The sequence below is a fragment of the Neoarius graeffei genome, chromosome 15 (genome assembly GCF_027579695.1).
Source record: "Neoarius graeffei isolate fNeoGra1 chromosome 15, fNeoGra1.pri, whole genome shotgun sequence".
In the NCBI taxonomy this organism is placed as follows: Eukaryota; Metazoa; Chordata; class Actinopteri; order Siluriformes; family Ariidae; genus Neoarius; species Neoarius graeffei.
The window spans coordinates 16,805,492-16,823,499 of record NC_083583.1 but is presented as its reverse complement, the minus strand read 5'-3'; the positions used below and the strand labels follow the sequence as shown (position 1 = coordinate 16,823,499).

The window sequence follows — 18,008 nt, the reverse complement described above, 5'->3', positions numbered from 1 at the left end:
TCAAACCATCAGACCATGGCTTACCATGTTCGGCACACCCAATCGTTAATGACGTCTCTGAATAACTTCTTCTCTGTTCTAAGTTTTGTTGTCTTCTGAATGCTTTGCGTTCTTCATGACACATTTGGCAGAGTTTTAAAGGAATTGAACTTTCTGCTTTTTGCCTGCTCTTTTGTTGCTTCAGGAAGTAAAACTGTACTGTGGCACTGATTCTAGAAAAAGCTTGAAACATATTCTGAAGTCCAAAAATCAATTGTAAATTGATTTTCTATTTCCAGCTATAAGTTTGAGAGAGACGAATGAATTGCTAGTTTACATTGATCTAGCCAAAGCCAGAGCTTTCAACTCCAGCATATTACTGCAGTTTAGCAGTCCACTCGAATCGAATTTGGAAACTTTCAAACAGCAGCAGACATCACCATGATTTTTAATAAAAGCTCTCCGTATTTAAAGCCACTCGTATCCTCTCTCTATTGCACTGAATAATATTGCACAAGGGTTTAATTATAATGAAAGGGGAAACTGGAGCTGCCTTATTATAATCTCTGAAAGAGAGAAATGCAATGTTGAATGCTTTTTGAAAGGATTAATCAGTAAAAGGAGAGGCACAGTAGTGGTAGCATTCCCGGCATGGTGGTGCAGCTGGGAATGTTCCGTCACAGCTCAAGTGTCTTGGGTTTGATCCGGAGTTGTGCAGAGTTTCCAGAGATGGACAAGGTACCCAACTTCATTACTTTGACTTAAGTACAGATCCCATTGATCAAATAGTAATAATAATAGGGCGGCACGGTGGTGTAGTGGTTAGCGCTGTCACCTCACAGCAAGAAGGTCCGGGTTCGAGCCCCGTGGCCGGCGAGGGCCTTTCTGTGCGGAGTTTGCATGTTCTCCCCGTGTCCGCGTGGGTTTCCTCCAGGTGCTCCGGTTTCCCCCACAGTCCAAAGACATGCAGGTTAGGTTAACTGGTGACTCTAAATTGACCGTAGGTGTGAATGAGAGTGTGAATGGTTGTCTGTATCTGTGTCAGCCCTGTGATGACCTGGCGACTTGTCCAGGGTGTACCCCGCCTTTCGCCCATAGTCAGCTGGGATAGGCTCCAGCTTGCCTATCCCTGTAGAACAGGATAAAGCGGCTAGAGATAATGAGATGAGAATAATAAATTTATATAGCGCCTTTCAAAAAACCCAAGGACGCTTTACAATTATAGACAAGGAAAGATGAATAAATAAGATAATAATAAATAAGTAAAAAGTCCACCAAGTAGGGGTCAGGATGTAATTCCCATGGTGTAGCAGCCACAGTCCCACCAAAAGGCGCACGAAAACAAGTCCCACATCTCCAGCACCGCCACCATGACGCCGTCAGCAACATCACTCGAACACCACACCGTGGATCCACAAAGCGAGCAGAGAAGCTCCGCCACGCAAAGCGCTGGTGTGTCCCAAACCGCCTGCACAGCCGCCGCGACACCACCGAACAACATCGCTCGGAACATCACACCAAGCGTTAAAGCGCAGAGCGCTGGATAACCATGATGTAAAATGAGCAACGAGCTCACTACAGTCCACAGCTGGGAGCGCAGGCATCGCCCACGGCGAACCAAGGCCTGGAGGGAACCGACGCCCAAAATTGGGTCCAGAGCTACACCACCACCGGCGGACAAAACACTCAAACATCAAACTACACAAACACAGAGAAAAAATATATAGAAAAAGAAATAAAATAAAGCTCTGGTGAGAAGCGGCAGCCAGAATGCACACGACGTACTCTCAACCGGAAACGAAAAAAAAAGTCCTGATACAAGTGAAAGTTGTCCAGTCAAATTTTTACTTAAGTTAAAGTACTTAAGTACTTCCTTTTAAAAATGCTTAAGTATTAAAAGTAAATTTTCTGTCAACACGTTGTATTATTGACACAACGTTTGTAATACCTCATGCCTCTGAAGCAACCGACTGGATTTTGTTAATTCACAAAATGAACACATGCTGTGCCATCATGGTGGTTTAACGTTAAGCTAGCTAGTCAGTGAAACTCCACCCGACATGCTAGCAAACTCTTTTCAAACTCAAAATCATACTGAGTAGCTAACGTTACTAGAAAAGAAAGATTTCTACATTGTTTATTTGGCAAGATTATGCTAAAACATATATTTCTGAAAGGACTCCAGATAAGTTAACATTATTTATGTTGGCGTAACTGTTTTTACATGCTAACTGTCTCCAAGTTAACTAGCTACGTGTTAACGTTTGTTATGGACAAGGCTATGGCAACTTGGAGGGCAAATCCATAGAAAGTCATTTGACTAACCAGGCTGCATAGCTATTGCAACGTTCTTGCTAGCTCTAAAAGCACAGACAACTTCATTGCAAGCTTTCTCTTGGAATAAAACGTTTACAGGCCTCAATATGCTTCCGCAGGTTGGACGGCGAATTTTTGTAGGCCGTGATGTGGTTCGTTTTAGGTAAACAAAGCAAACATTTTAAAACAAAACAAATTTTTAATCCTTTCAGAAAACTGCAACATGGGTTTGAGATATGGCCACGGGTGCGTGTGCATTCTTCAGAAAAAACGCCTCCTTCCATTCTGCCATCAACTAATCGTGTTCAAACACTGCTGAGAAATCACTGAACTTGATTTTATACAGTCTACGGATGTGATGTGACCCGAGTGATTGCTGATTGGCTGTCTCAGTGTCACCTGCGGAAAAACCAATCACGTTTTAGAAAAGAAAAAACATCCACTTTCAAAGCTGCTTCATAGTGACGAGTAATGAGGGCCTTGATAGAAATGTAGTGGAGTAAAAATACGATATTTGTCTTTCAAATGTAGTGAAGTTGGTCATAAGTTTCCAAAAAAAATACTTAAGTAAAGTACAGATACTCAAAGTGTACTTAAGTACAGTACTCAAGTAAATGTACTTCGTTACTGTCCACCTCTGAGAGTTTCACATGTTCTCCCAGTGACCGTGTCGGGTTTTTACAGGTTCTCCAGTTCCCTCCTCCTCCTAAAACAAGCCAATAGGTGGACGGGTGATGGTAAATAGGAAGAAGTGTCTGTATGGTGCTCTGAGATGGACTGGTAACTTACCCAGGGTATATTTCTGCCTCATGCGGTGTGTTCCCGGGATAAGCTCCAGATCAGGACTAGGATAAAGTGTTAACTGAAGATGAATGTATGAATTCTTAAGCACGTTCTATGTTCAGGGTGGCATAGTGGTTAGCAGTGTCTCCTCACAGCAAGAAGGTTATGGGTTCAATCCTTGTAGTCGACTGGGGTCTTTCTTATGGAGTTTGCATGTTCGCCTCCTGTTTGTGGGGGTTTCCTCCTGGTGCTCTGGTTTCCTCCTACAGTCCAAAGACACGTGGATTAGGTCAACTGGCTACTCTAAGGCCAAGTTTACATTAGACCGTATCTGTCTCGTTTTCTTCGCGGATGCACTGTCCGTTTACATTAAAACGCCGGGAAACGGGAATCTGCCAGGGTCCACGTATTCAATCCAGATCGTGTCTGGTCCGGTGCTGTGTAAACATTGAGAATACGCGGATACGCTGTGCTGAGCGTCGTCATTGGACAACGTCACTGTGACATCCACCTTCCTGATTCGCTGGCGTTGGTCATGTGACGTGACTGCTGAAAAACGGCGCGGACTTCCGTCTTGTATCACGTTTCATTAAAGAGTATAAAAGTATGAAAATACTGCAAATACTGATGCAAATACTGCCCATTGTGTAGTTATGATTGTCTTTAGGCTTGCCATCCTTCCACTTGCAAGTGGTAAGTGACGCGCATGCCCAATATGCACTGAGATCACACACAGCGGCTCAGTCCCGAATCACTGCTCGTGCACTTCACTCGCGCGCTCTGTGAGCTGCGCAGGGCCGGAGTGCGCACCCTCCAGAGGGCACTCGCTGTTCAGGGCGGAGTGATTTTGGAGTGCAGGATGCCTGCGGAGCCGAGCGTATCCGTGTATTGGTGTTGCTGTGTGCACGCGAATCGTGTATTGGCATTGCTGTGTGCACACTAATCGTTTTAAAAACGTTAATCTGATGATCCGCTGATACGGTCTAATGTAAACCCCACCTAAATCGCCCATAGGTGTGAGTGTGAGATGATGGTTCATCTCTGTGATAGTCCGGCAATAGATTGGCAATCTTCCCAGGGTGTACCCCACCTCTTGCCCAAAGTCAGCTGGGATTGGCTCCAGCTTCCCCCAAAACCATGACCAGTATAGCAAATGGATGATGTACAATGCTCTAGTTCTTTACTGATCAGTTGACAAACTGATCAGGCGGGCCGGCTCTGTGGTCGGCATGAAGCTGGACTCTCTGGTGACGGTGGCAGAGAAGAGATCTATGGACAAACTATTGAACATCATGGACGATGCCAGTCACCTTCTGCACACAGTCATCAGCAACCAGAGGAGCCTGTTCAGTGACTGAATGCTCCTTCCCAAGTGCAGGATTAACCGACTTAACTCCTTTGTCCCTCACGCCATCAGACTGTACAACTCCTCTCTGGGGGGGAAGGAGGGGTAACAGGAGGACAGAGGATGGGAAGGAGCAGTAGCCTAGCCTGACAATAAGCAATACCGGATAATGTGCAATATCTCTCCTGCTGCCGCCCCCCAAAATATCTTATTCTTTTTATTTGTATATGTAAATAACTTTTATTTTAATTTATCTAGAAGTTTTCTCTATTTATTTTCTTTGTTTATCTGTAACGATGCTGCTGGAATCTTAATTTTCCTGAGGGAACCTGCCCAAAGGGATCAATAAAGTTTTATCTAATCTCACTAACTTGTTACAACCCCGATTCCAAAAAAGTTGGGACAAAGTACAAATTGTAAATAAAAATGGAATGCAATAATGTGGAAGTTTCAAAATTCCATATTTTATTCAGAATAGAACATAGATGACATAACTGTTTAAACTGAGAAAATGTATCATTTAAAGAGAAAAAATTAGGTGATTTTTATATTTCATGACAACAACACATCTCAAAAAAATTGGGACAAGGCCATGTTTACCACTGTGAGACATCCCCTTTTCTCTTTACAACAGTCTGTAAACGTCTGGGGACTGAGGAGACAAGTTGCTCAAGTTTAGGGATAGGAATGTTAACCCATTCTTGTCTAATGTAGGATTCTAGTTGCTCAACTGTCTTAGGTCTTTTTTTGTTGTATCTTCCGTTTTATGATGCGCCAAATGTTTTCTATGGGTGAAAGATCTGGACTGCAGGCTGGCCAGTTCAGTACCCGGACCCTTCTTCTACGCAGACATGATGCTGTAATTGATGCAGTATGTGGTTTGGCATTGTCATGTTGGAAAATGCAAGGTCTTCCCTGAAAGAGACGTCGTCTGGATGGGAGCATATGTTGCTCTAGAACCTGGATATACCTTTCAGCATTGATGGTGTCTTTCCAGATGTGTAAGCTGCCCATGCCACACGCACTAATGCAACCCCATACCATCAGAGATGCAGGCTTCTGAACTGAGTGCTGATAACAACTTGGGTCGTCCTTCTCCTCTTTAGTCCGAATGACACGGCGTCCCTGATTTCCATAAAGAGCTTCAAATTTTGATTCGTCTGACCACAGAACAGTTTTCCACTTTGCCACAGTCCATTTTAAATGAGTCTTGGCCCAGAGAAGACGTCTGCGCTTCTGGATCGTGTTTAGATACGGCTTCTTCTTTGAACTATAGAGTTTTAGCTGGCAACGGCGGATGGCACGGTGAATTGTGTTCACAGATAATGTTCTCTGGAAATATTCCTGAGCCCATTTTGTGATTTCCAATACAGAAGCATGCCTGTATGTGATGCAGTGCCGTCTAAGGGCCCGAAGATCACAGGCACCCAGTATGGTTTTCTGGCCTTGACCCTTACGCACAGAGATTCTTCCAGATTCTCTGAATCTTTTGATATTATGCACTGTAGATGATATATTCAAACTCTTTGCAATTTTACACTGTCGAACTCCTTTCTGATATTGCTCCACTATTTGTCGGCGCAGAATTAGGGGGATTGGTGATCCTCTTCCCATCTTTACTTCTGAGAGCCACTGCCACTCCACGATGCTCTTTTTATACCCAGTCATGTTAATGACCTATTGCCAATTGACCTAATGAGTTGCAATTTGATCCTCCAGCTGTTCCTTTTTTGTACCTTTAACTTTTCCAGCCTCTTATTGCCCCTGTCCCAACTTTTTTGAGATGTGCTGCTGTCATGAAATTTCAAATGAGCCAATATTTGGCATGAAATTTCAAAATGTCTCACTTTCGACATTTGATATGTTGTCTATGTTCTATTGTGAATACAATATCAGTTTTTGAGATTTGTAAATTATTGCATTCCGTTTTTATTTACAATTTGTACTTTGTCCCAACTTTTTTGGAATCGGGGTTGTATTATTCATCAACACATACAGAGCATTTCCTTCAGTAACGTAGATAATCGAACCTACTGCTACATTTGTTATTTACCAGCTGGGAGGTCCGTATCGTGAAATACCGTGACCGAGGTCTTCAAAGTACTGAGCGAGGCCCTCTGGGCCGAGGTCAGTATTCAAGGCCGAGGTCACGGTATTTCACCATACAGACCAACCTTAAGCTGGTAAAAATATTTATTTTTTTCTTTACCAAATTCTAACAGAAAACGAGAGCGCCCGAAAGGGAAAACAGAGTCGAGCCGCCATGTTGAATCCTCATTCACGGCTGTAATGTAAATTGCTTCCTCCTTGGTATACAAGTGCACTTCCATGGCAGGAAAAAAACTATATTTTGCCGCCTATGTAGTCCCCTATTTATACAAAATTGAGTCATTCAGGATTCAGCCATGTTTTTGCTCGGCGTTAGCAACAGTTACAGGTTTTTAGCTTTCTCCTGAAATGCTTTCTTTTATTTCTTCTTCCTCAGGGTAGTAAAACTCGCTTTCGCTGTGAAGACTGTAGTTATCGCTATCCATGCTGTTAAATTAATGTTATTCTCCTGAGAAATGCTGGCAAAAATTTATAATATTTTTGATAATCTTATAAATAAATCTTATAAAAAAAAGATAAATGTTCACAAAAAATGCTACTATGTTTGTTGTGAACGAGCGAGTTGCCAGAGGTCCATAACCGGGGTCCATATCGTAGGATACGGACCTGCTCGCCAGCCAATCAGAGTGCAGGATTTAATGGAAACCGGACCGCGAAAAAAATTTTAACTTTGCAAGAAAGGCTGGTGAAGGAACAGTGGTTTATAGCTGCGATAATGTAATATATACTCACCAGCCACTTTATTAGGAACACCCATTCATGCCATTATCTAATCAGCCAATCCCTTGACAACAGCACAGCGCATAAAATCATGCAGATACGAATCAAGAGCTTCAGTTCATGTACACTTCAAACATCAGAATGGGAAAATTTGTAATTTCACTGTGGCATGGGTGTTGGTTTGAGCCAGATGGACTGGTTTGAGTGAGCATTTCAGAAACTGCTGATCTCCTGGGGTTTTCACACACAACAGTCTCTCGAGTTTACACAGAATGGTGTGAAAAACATCGAATGAGCGACAGTTCTGTGGGTGGAAACAAACGCCTTGTTGATAAGAGGGGTCCGAGGAAAATGGCCAGATTGGTTTGAGCTTTTTTGCTACGAAGGATATAGCAACTCTTGACAACCGTGGTGAGCAGAAAAGCATCTCAGCATGCAACAGCAGAACAACACACTGGGTTCCACTCCTGCAGCCAAGAACAGGAATCTTAGAATCAAGAAAAGTTCCGATTAAAGTGGCCAGTGAGTGTAAGTGGTGATAGGAATTAATTTGCTTCATGGATGCTCCAACATTAAATATAAAAATAATAATAATAATCATTGGCAAGTTGCTGTGGTATAAGAGAAATAAAATGTTTTGGGATATCTTCCTATAACAGCACACCCCATAGAGTTTTATTCCTTCCTTAACGATAGTAAGTAAATAATATTTAATAAACATTCAGGCTCGTTGTAAGATTGTGCTTGGTTTGAGGTACAAATACAAATCCTCCAGAAAGAAAACCCTTAATGGTTTGAGTTTCGAATTGGCATTATGTGCAGAGAACATGGAACTGGTAGCCTTAGATGAAGGTTGTAGTTTGTAATTTTCAGTGGTGAACCGTTACTATTAGACCTGGGATTTGAGCTCAGCCAAACCTTAGCTAGACACCAAAAAAGTAACAGGGCAAAGGATTTTGCGAGAGATTAGCGGCAGGCTGTCAGGTCGCTCCGTTGCGTATAGTTGTCCGTGTTGGTTTTATAAGTAAGTAAATTACACAGGGAAATGAATACTTGAGTATAAGTGAGAGAGACTGTAGCGAGCGTGCAGTGTGGAAGAGGAGTCTGGAGACAGAAATCTTAGATTCAAAAAATCTTTTTTGTTTCCGGTTGAGAGTACGTCGTGTGCGTTCTGGCTGCCGCTTCTCACCAGAGCTTTTTTGTTTTATTTTATCTCATCTCTATCTCTAGCTGCTTTATCCTTCTACAGGGTCACAGGCAAGCTGGAGCCTATCCCAGCTGACTACGGGTGAAAGGCGGGGTACACCCTGGACAAGTCGCCAGGTCATCACAGGGCTGACACATAGACACAGACAACCATTCACACTCACATTCACACCTACGGTCAATTTAGAGTCACCAGTTAACCTAACCTGCATGTCTTTGGACTGTGGGGGAAACCGGAGCACCCGGAGGAAACCCACGGGGAGAACATGCAAACTCTGCACAGAAAGGCCCTCGCCGGCCCCGGGGCTCGAACCCGGACCTTCTTGCTGTGAGGCGACAGCACTAACCATTACACCACCATGCCGCCCCTGTTTTATTTTATTTCTTTTTCTATTTTTTTTCTGTGTTTGTGTAGTTTGATGTTTGTTTGAGTGTTTTCTCCACCGGTTGTGGTGTAGTAGGACCTAGTTTTGGGCGTCGGTTCCCTCCAGGCCTTGGTTCGCTGTGGGTGATGCCTGCGCTCCCAGCTGTGGACTGCAGTGAGCTCGTTGCTCATTTTACATCATGGTTGTCCAGCGGTCTGCACTTTAACGCTTGGCATGATGTTCCGAGCGATGTTGTTTGGTGGTGTCGCGGCGGCTGTGCAGGCGGTTTGGGACACACCAGCGCTTTGCGTGGCGGAGCTTCTCTGCTCGCTTTGTGGATCCATGGCGTGATGTTCTGAGCAATGTTGCTGACGGCGTCGCGGCAGCGGTGCTGGAGATGTGGGACTTGTTTTCGTGCGCCTTTTGGTGGGACTGTGGCTGCTACACCACGGGAATTACATCCTGACCCCTACTTGGTGGACTTTTTACTTTTTTCTTATTTTTTATTTATTTATTTTTCTTTCTTTGTCTACTATTGTAAAGCGTCCTTGGGTTTCTTGAAAGGCGCTATATAAATTTAACTTTTTTTTTCTCGGGGTTAGCTTGTCCGACTTGCTCTCGATAGCACTGACTTGATCGCTTTATTAGCATTTGCTAACACAACTGATGAATGCTACACGGGCTGGAAGGTGACTTCACTGCTGTGCTGACGGCGCCAAGTCGCGGTTAAGCTCGTGTTGGTCTTTGAGAAGGCTGAGGGTGATAAACTTCTGGTCCCTCCCACTATAAATCAAAATCTGATTGGTTAATTCATCGGTCACTTCCTACATAAACGTACACTGCCATGGTCTTCTGTCCCAGCAGTGAAGTCCTAACCAATGAGTGAGCAGCTCGAAACTCTTCTCAGCCTAGAGACAACAAACACACAAATTTTACTGGATAACTCGATTTTAATGTTTTCAGGACCATAACCCTTTCATTACCAAATCAAATTTGATAGAAAATGAGGCCGAATTAGAAGAGAATAATTATAGAAAGAAATTAAACCTAACCTTTGAAATGCTGATATGTTTGGGCCGTCTCTGAAGGCCTAGAAGGCTCTGCCGGTTCCTGTCTGGTAATTTTACCTCAAACACATACATGGGTCTGTCTCAGAAACTGGTCTCTCATTTGGGACATAATGGTCAAAAAATAAATTTTTTCTAATTGTACTTTTTTTTTTCATTTACCGAACACTCAATGTTTCTTTTGTCATGTTTGTTTAATAAGAATAAAGATAAAGCAAGATACTATCTGGCCTCCACTGTGGAAAATTTTGATTTACAATTCAAATGCTTTTGTAAAATTGATTTCCATATAAAATAACTCCATCATGAAGAATTAAAGCCCCTCCTTCACAGATGAGTGAAAATATTGAATAAAATTTCCTCTTTTTGATTGCTTGGGTTAAAAATGCCAAGTTATGATGACTGAATTGATTATTCACTTAAATATGAATAATATGATACGTTTTGGGTATTTGATATGGCGAAATAGGACACAATGGAAAAATCAAGAACACACCGGAAAGATGAGAATAACAGCGGTGGTAAAAATACAGCGACTGTACCGGCTGAAGGTTGCGCGGGTCTCTGTTGCGGCGCGCAAGCAACGGGACATCACTACCGCACAGGACGGAGTGCGAGGCGGGGGCGGGGCAAAATGACTGGCCGTAGATTCCATCAAAAGTTCGATCTAAATTGACCATGGTTGCAAAATATTGGCCAAAAATATGCAAACACTACGAAATATGAAAATAAGATGAAAAAGAAACATTCTCTTGCCTTATACTGCAAGACTAAAACAAAATAAAACTGTCAAAACTCCCCTTTTCAGCGATAACGTCCGAACAGATCACCCGCGTAACAGAAAGACCGCAAATGGCAGCACGATCAACTTCTAACTGTTGGAGTGGAAAATTCCATTCTACACATGCAAATTGTTAATGTGTGTCCTTCCCCGCACATAAATAACACGCTACGGTAAAAAATAGACCACGACTCATTTTATAGCTCAGAAATTCATACAAGACCAGCTACCATCGTAACATATTCTGTAAGAAACGTATTCTATACCTAACTTTCAGCTTTCGTTTTAAACAAAATCGCAGATTTCTCATCTCATCTCTAGCCGCTTTATCCTGTTCTACAGGGTCGCAGGCAAGCTGGAGCCTATCCCAGCTGACTACGGGCGAAAGGCGGGGTACACCCTGGACAAGTCACCAGGTCATCACAGGGCTGACACATAGACACAGACAATCATTCACACTCACATTCACACCTACGGTCAATTTAGAGTCACCAGTTAACCTAACCTGCATGTCTTTGGACTGTGGGGGAAACCGGAGCACCCGGAGGAAACCCACGCGGACACGGGGAGAACATGCAAACTCTGCACAGAAAGGCCCTCGCTGGCCACGGGGCTCGAACCCGGACCTTCTTGCTGTGAGGTGACGGCGCTAACCACTATACCACCGTGCTGCCAAATCGCAGATTTATAACTAAATTTTTATATGGCGTAGTGATTTTAAGTTGCTACTTTTGGTGAGGTAGTGACCTCGACCCTGAGGCTTTCCGTTTAGATCAAAACACACGATCGTATTGGGTTTGGGTTTGTGGAAAATGGAGTTACGACGGTGATGAAATATTTTGCATGATGTTTTATTACGGTTATGATTATTCTGTGAGCGCACCATTTCCTTAGGTGTATAAAGTTACAACTTAAAATACAATTAGTGATAACTGTAGACTTTTCAGTGGACTACAACCTTTTTAATGGAATGCGATGTAGTCAACCGTTTATCATGTCCCAGATCAAGCCGCTGTTTTTCCACAAATTTGCAGAATTTTTGCCAAATTCTGAATATTCACATCAAAGATTTTAGCTTTATCTGTTTCTTTCATCGTTTTATTTCAAATTATAACCATCACCACCATTCAAAACCGTATAGTTTATTGACTGAGTATATTTAGTGGGGGACCCCCACAGTACCCAATTTCTGAGACAGACCTGCATACGCATAAAGGCAAACATCAGTATGTACCAAATGGGTGGTTGTTTTTTTTTTTTTAAACTTTATTATGCATTCGGGGCGGCACGGTGGTGTAGTGGTTAGCGCTGTCGCCTCACAGTAAGAAGGTCCGGGTTCGAGCCCCGGGGCTGGCGAGGGCCTTTCTGTGTGGAGTTTGCATGTTCTCCCCGTGTCCGTGTGGGTTTCCTCCAGGTGCTCCGGTTTCCCCCACAGTCCAAAGACATGCAGGTTAGGTTAACTGGTGACTCTAAATTGACCGTAGGTGTGAATGTGAGTGTGAATGGTTGTCTGTGTCTGTGTGTCAGCCCTGTGATGACCTGGTGACTTGTCCAGGGTGTACCCCGCCTTTCGCCCGTAGTCAGCTGGGATAGGCTCCAGCTTGCCTGCGACCCTGTAGAACAGGATAAAGCGGCTAGAGATAGAGATGAGAATGAGATATTATGCATTCAGGTTGTGATGAATGGTTTTAAACTTGTCTTTCATAAATAACAAGTAGACGTATTGTTTGTGGCTCTACACAGTGTGATGTCCATGAACATGCCATTTCTCTGTTGCAGCATTGCCTGGTGTGTTGTAAAGAACAACTTCAGCAGTGTTTCTGATTAGCGCACTCTAAGTTTAGTGGAACATGTCATTCTAGTTACACACAGTAATCAGTGCATTTGCGCCTTCTCTCGTCAGGTGAAACGTACTTGGTTCAGAGCAGCACAGAGGAGCAGCTCTCTGAGCTGGGAGAGGAGGTCGAGATGTGGCGCAACAACATGTACGATTCCGTCCCAGCAAAGGATAAAGGATTCGATGTACGAGGTTCCAAAAGCACCGGAGATATCCGATATGCTGATGATGATGATTCTGTGGTGAGTAAAATCCAGTGAGGTAAAATATCTTCCTGCTCATTTTACTGTTGAGAATTTCGAAACTGGTTTTGAATACTGAATGTGCAACCCATTTGCAATACAAACGAATGGAGAGAGATTTATTGGTTCAGTTTTTCACAAGTGCTGCTGCCAGTTCTGAGCTGCCTGGAGTTTCTGTGCACGTTCTTATTCTATCCGCACAGGGTTCCTCAAGGGTGTCCGGTTTCCTTCCTTCCGCCTCCCGAAAACGTGCTAGTAGGTGGACAGGCTATGATAAAGTTCCCTACATGTGATTTGAGTGAGAATGAATGAATGAATGCGCATACATGGTTTATTCAAACCTCACACCCAGTATTCCCAGGATAGGCTTCATTACTGACGATGGAAGAAGAATGTCTTTATGTCTTTGATATAAATAAGACTCATGAAGAAGTCGATATGTGCTCTAAGAGGTTCATCTGGTCAGGCTTTAAAGGAGAACTGAAGTCATTTTTAAACTTGCTTTATTTCTTAATTAGCGTGTTATTCGATTACGTTTTTGGTTTTAGTAACCTTATATCGTGACTCGTATTGGCAACTAATTGCAATTAAATATTATACTTATCGGCCTGTTCGGTTTTAAGCCATGTTGAATTTAGTTCGTTTGGTCCACGGCAGGCGTCGCTTATCCGCGCGATCTTCACGAGACTTGTGCGAGACTTCGAAGCGTGAAGTGTCAGTGCCACCATTTTGAAAACTGTTTTTCCAAACGAAGTATTGCACAAAAACAAGTTTAAATGACGATTACTGCCTACTTTTTTTCAAACTTTCCTGATTACTATCAAAACAAACAAAACTTCCGTCTTGATTACGTCAGCATTCGAAAGAGGGCGCGCGCGTCTTTCGACGACGTTGGCAGATGTCGGTCGCTTTGATTTCTGCTGTACGTTTTACTTCCGTCCTACAATGTCTCGCACAGGTCTCAACGAATCTCGTTTACAGCCGTCGCTTTGACATACGGACTGATATATTACAGAGCATATTTCAAACACTCATAACTTGCTATAGCAGCGACAAAATGGCGATCAAAAATACATTCTGATATTTAATAAAATGAGAGAAATAGAATTTTGATGATAAATTTGCCTTCAGTTCTCCTTTAATTTTGCAGTGCTGTTATGTCCAGTGGGTAATGTACTGGATTCAAACATGGTTTGTCTTTTCATCCTATCCATGTCCTCGTTTCATCCATTTTGCATCTTTCTTTTTTTTTTTCCCTACTGTCTTTTGCATATTTGTTGGCCCACCTTTAGATTTGCATCGAGTTTTGTTTTTGTTTTGGTTTTTTTGTTTGCATGCTTGTTCATTTTGGCTCTCTGTTCACCTGGTCACTTTCCTTCCTTTAAAGAAAATCTCACAAATAAACAAAATGAACTAAAAGTCGGTCTTTGTCTGTCTTTTATAAAAAAAAAACCTGCATGTTGAATTTGTTTTTAACGATATAACCACTAAAGTGGTGATAAATAGACGGGACTGTTTATTTTTTGTCAGGGAGGCCGCTATAACGCCATCGTGCATGATGTCATTTTCCACAAGCACAGCGGAGGTGTACGAGTGCATGCTATACTAGACTATAGTATAATATTATGCTCTAGCATGACTTCTCGGTCAATTTGTTTGCATTTCTCCACAAAAATTGACAATGCAGGATTAGAAAAGGAATCAAAATAAAGTAGCAGCTAATTTATTGCCCTTTTTTTTTTTTTTTTTTAAAGATTTTTCTTGGGCCCTTTCCACCTTCATTGGATAGGACAGTGCAGAGACAGGACAGGAAATGAGCGGGAGAGAGAGACAAGGAGGGATCGGGAAACGACTCTGGGCCGGAACCGAACCCGGGTCCCCGGACCCACGGCATGGCGCCCCAGCCACCTGAGCCACGATGCCCCCTTATTGCACGTTTTTATTTAAAAATATATTTACCTGCTTATCTTCCATCTGGGGGCGGCACGGTGGTGTAGTGGTTAGCGCTGTCGCCTCACAGCAAGAAGGTCCTGGGTTCGAGCCCCGTGGCCGGCGAGGGCCTTTCTGTGCGGAGTTTGCATGTTCTCCCTGTGTCCGCCTGGGTTTCCTCCGGGTGCTCCGGTTTCCCCCACAGTCCAAAGACATGCAGGTTAGGTTAACTGGTGACTCTAAATTGACCGTAGGTGTGAATGTGAGTGTGAATGGTTGTCTGTGTCTATGTGTCGGCCCTGTGATGACCTGGCGACTTGTCCAGGGTGTACCCCGCCTTTCGCCCGTAGTCAGCTGGGATAGGCTCCAGCTTGCCTGTAACCCTGTAGAACAGGATAAAGCGACTAGAGAGAAGATGAGATCTTCCATCTGTCTGATGCGTGACATGGTGTGCTGCCAGTGTTTTGTGGTGAAACAAAGTCAGGATCGCTTCTGGCTTCAGTCGTCATTTCTGCCTTGTGTCTTGCTTCTTCCCAGTGATTTTTTTTTATTTTTTTTAATGCACGAGTCCTCCACAAAACAATCTCCTGTAAAACGCTCACTGCACAATTTGCTGCTTTTACCAGGAATAGTTTTCTCGCTTTACTTGATGAAGCCACTCAGCTAAACGTCTTGGTTCCTTCGCCACGCCATGACAGTCCCGGTGCATTTACCCATCTTTGGGAAGATATAGATGATGACACTACTCCTTCACAAACCATTAGAATTATACTACTAAAAATGTAATACACAGACAAAATAATGCTTGAAAAAATGGACAGTGATCATAGCTTTGGCTGCACGCAGTGGCAGATCCAGGATGGAATAAAGACGACGTGCAGAATCCTACATCATGCATTGCCACCCTTGTTTTCCTTCTCCTAATACATCCATGTATCTGGCTAATCTGGTATGGTCGCACCTGGGAAAATGGCCCAACGGACTGATGTTACAACTTGTTTTTTAAGCTAAACTCTGCTTAATTTTTTTCCCATCTGGAACATCTTGTATTTAATGTATAATGACATTTCATAACCCTGTAAATTCAGAATGTCCTAGTTAATCCCTTTAAGTAGGACATTATAAACCAGAATCAAACTTTGGGCTGAAGTTCAAATTGAAGTACACCAGATGCATTGAGATGGTTTTGCATTCAGAAAGCAATTATGCTATTACTGTTACTCAGTTTATTTTATTCAGTGCAGTATGATGGGTAAAAGTTTGTTGGTTTGGAGGTGTGCACGCGCACGCATGCAAAATGATTATGAAGAGGGGGTGGGTGGGGAAGATGTATGATGTGCATGTTACAGGTCAGAATTGTACTGTAGGTCAGGTGGAGTTTTTCAACCTAGGTTAGAATTTTTAACCCAGTTCATAATTTGCTACTTTGTATCAGGAAGACGTACGATATCTAGGGTTTGGATTTGGGAAGACTTTGTATTTTAAACTACTTGATGATGTAAAAAGACTGGACTTGTTAATAAATTCAAAATATATATCACTCCTTCCATTCCAGTCATTACTGGTCTAATGGTTAAGGTGTTGGGTTAAGAATCCCAAGGTTCTGAGTCCGAATCCCGCTTAAGTATGAAAAAGGATATTTAAGCTAGATAGATACTGTGACTAAAGTCACAGTGATTTGCGCTAGCTCTTACAAACCGGGACGTCTAGTCACTGTACCCGATAGCTCTGGAACGGTAAAAGATAGAGAATGATGCTTAGTGAGGGAGGGGGGGGAAAAAGCCTGTTTTTCATGGATCATTCAAGTTCGGTGATCCAGATCAGTACCAAAAGTCAAATCAACTTAATTCAGCCCAGAGGTATTCTTCATGTGAGATTTGGTGGTGATTGGTTGAAAACTGAGGGAGAAATGGCATCCTAAAAAAATTAGGAGAAGAAAAGAAGGAAGTAGAAAGATCCTGCATGAGGGTAATAATTCATGCCAGCACTGCCAGCGCAAATTTAAAAAATGCTAATTAGGTAGACAAACGAGAGGAAATACTCGGTAGGTGTAGACGGAAGAGAGACAAGAGAAGTGATGGAAAATCCCTTTTAAGTTAGAAATTATGAACCCAGGTCTCTCTCTCTCTCTCTCTCTCTCTCTCGCGCGCGCGCGCACACACACACAGACAGAGTAGGGTGCATCAGTTGCCCTCACGTTCATAAAATCTGATGCATTTTTGTTTGGGTGTTCCTTTTCACCAATAAAGACATCCTGTAAAATTTTTGGACCATATTCAAAAGTCTAATGGTGGCACCATGAGGTTCATTTTTTGCCAAAAGACGCTTATTTTATGTTTTCGCGTAAGGTTTGAATCACAATGTTGGACTCCATTTATTGATTTCTTGTGAGCCAGAGATCATGTTAAGAACCTTTGCGAGGGATTGAGAAGCATTAATGTGATTCATAATACATTTGTATTGTTTAAAAGTAGTTGAACAATGATCCAATGAACAGCTAAAACTCAAACTGTGCTTGATAATATATTTAGAATATGTACTAAAAATGTGTACAGTGATGCTTGAAAGTTTGTGAACCTTTTAGAATTTTCTATATTTCTGCATAAATATGACCTAAAACATCATCAGATTTTCACACAAGTCCTAAAAGTAGATAAAGAGAACCCAGTTAAACAAATGAGACAAAAATATTATACTTGGTCATTTATTTATTGAGGAAAATGATCCAATATTACATATCTGTGAGTGGCAAAAAGTATATGAAGCTTTGCTTTCAGTATCTGGTGTGACCCCCTTGTGCAGCAATAACTGCAACTAAACATTTCCGGTAACTGTTGATCAGTCCTGCACACCGGCTTGGAGGAATTTTAGCCCGTTCCTCCGTACAGAACAGCTTCAACTCTGGGATGTTGGTGGGTTTCCTCACATGAACTGCTCGCTTCAGGTCCTTCCACAACATTTCGATTGGATTAAGGTCAGGACTTTGACTTGGCCATTCCAAAACATTCACTTTATTCTTCTTTAACCATTCTTTGGTAGAACGACTTGTGTGCTTAGGGTCGTTGTCTTGCTGCATGACCCACCTTCTCTTGAGATTCAGTTCATGGACAGATGTCCTGACATTTTCCTTTAGAATTTGCTGGTATAATTCAGAATTCATTGTTCCATCAATGATGGCAAGCCGTCCTGGCCCAGATGCAGCAAAACAGGCCCAAACCATGATACTACCACCACTATGTTTCACAGATGGGATAAGGTTCTTATGCTGGAATGCAGTGTTTTCCTTTATCCAAACATAATGTGTCTCATTTCAACCGAAAAGTTCTATT

The 18,008-nt window shown here is 42.6% G+C and overlaps 1 protein-coding gene across 3 annotated transcripts in view; it reads left to right on the top strand.

The window, feature by feature from the left end:
- The window catches only part of ano1a (anoctamin 1, calcium activated chloride channel a), a 245,511-nt gene that overhangs the window by 92,853 nt on the left and 134,650 nt on the right, over positions 1-18,008 (top strand). For all 3 annotated transcript variants that reach the window (XM_060940931.1, XM_060940929.1, XM_060940930.1), the window contains one exon: positions 12,575-12,750. In XM_060940931.1, the coding sequence (XP_060796914.1) occupies positions 12,640-12,750 (111 nt within the window). In that variant the 5' untranslated portion in view covers positions 12,575-12,639. The remainder of the gene's footprint in view (positions 1-12,574; positions 12,751-18,008) is intronic.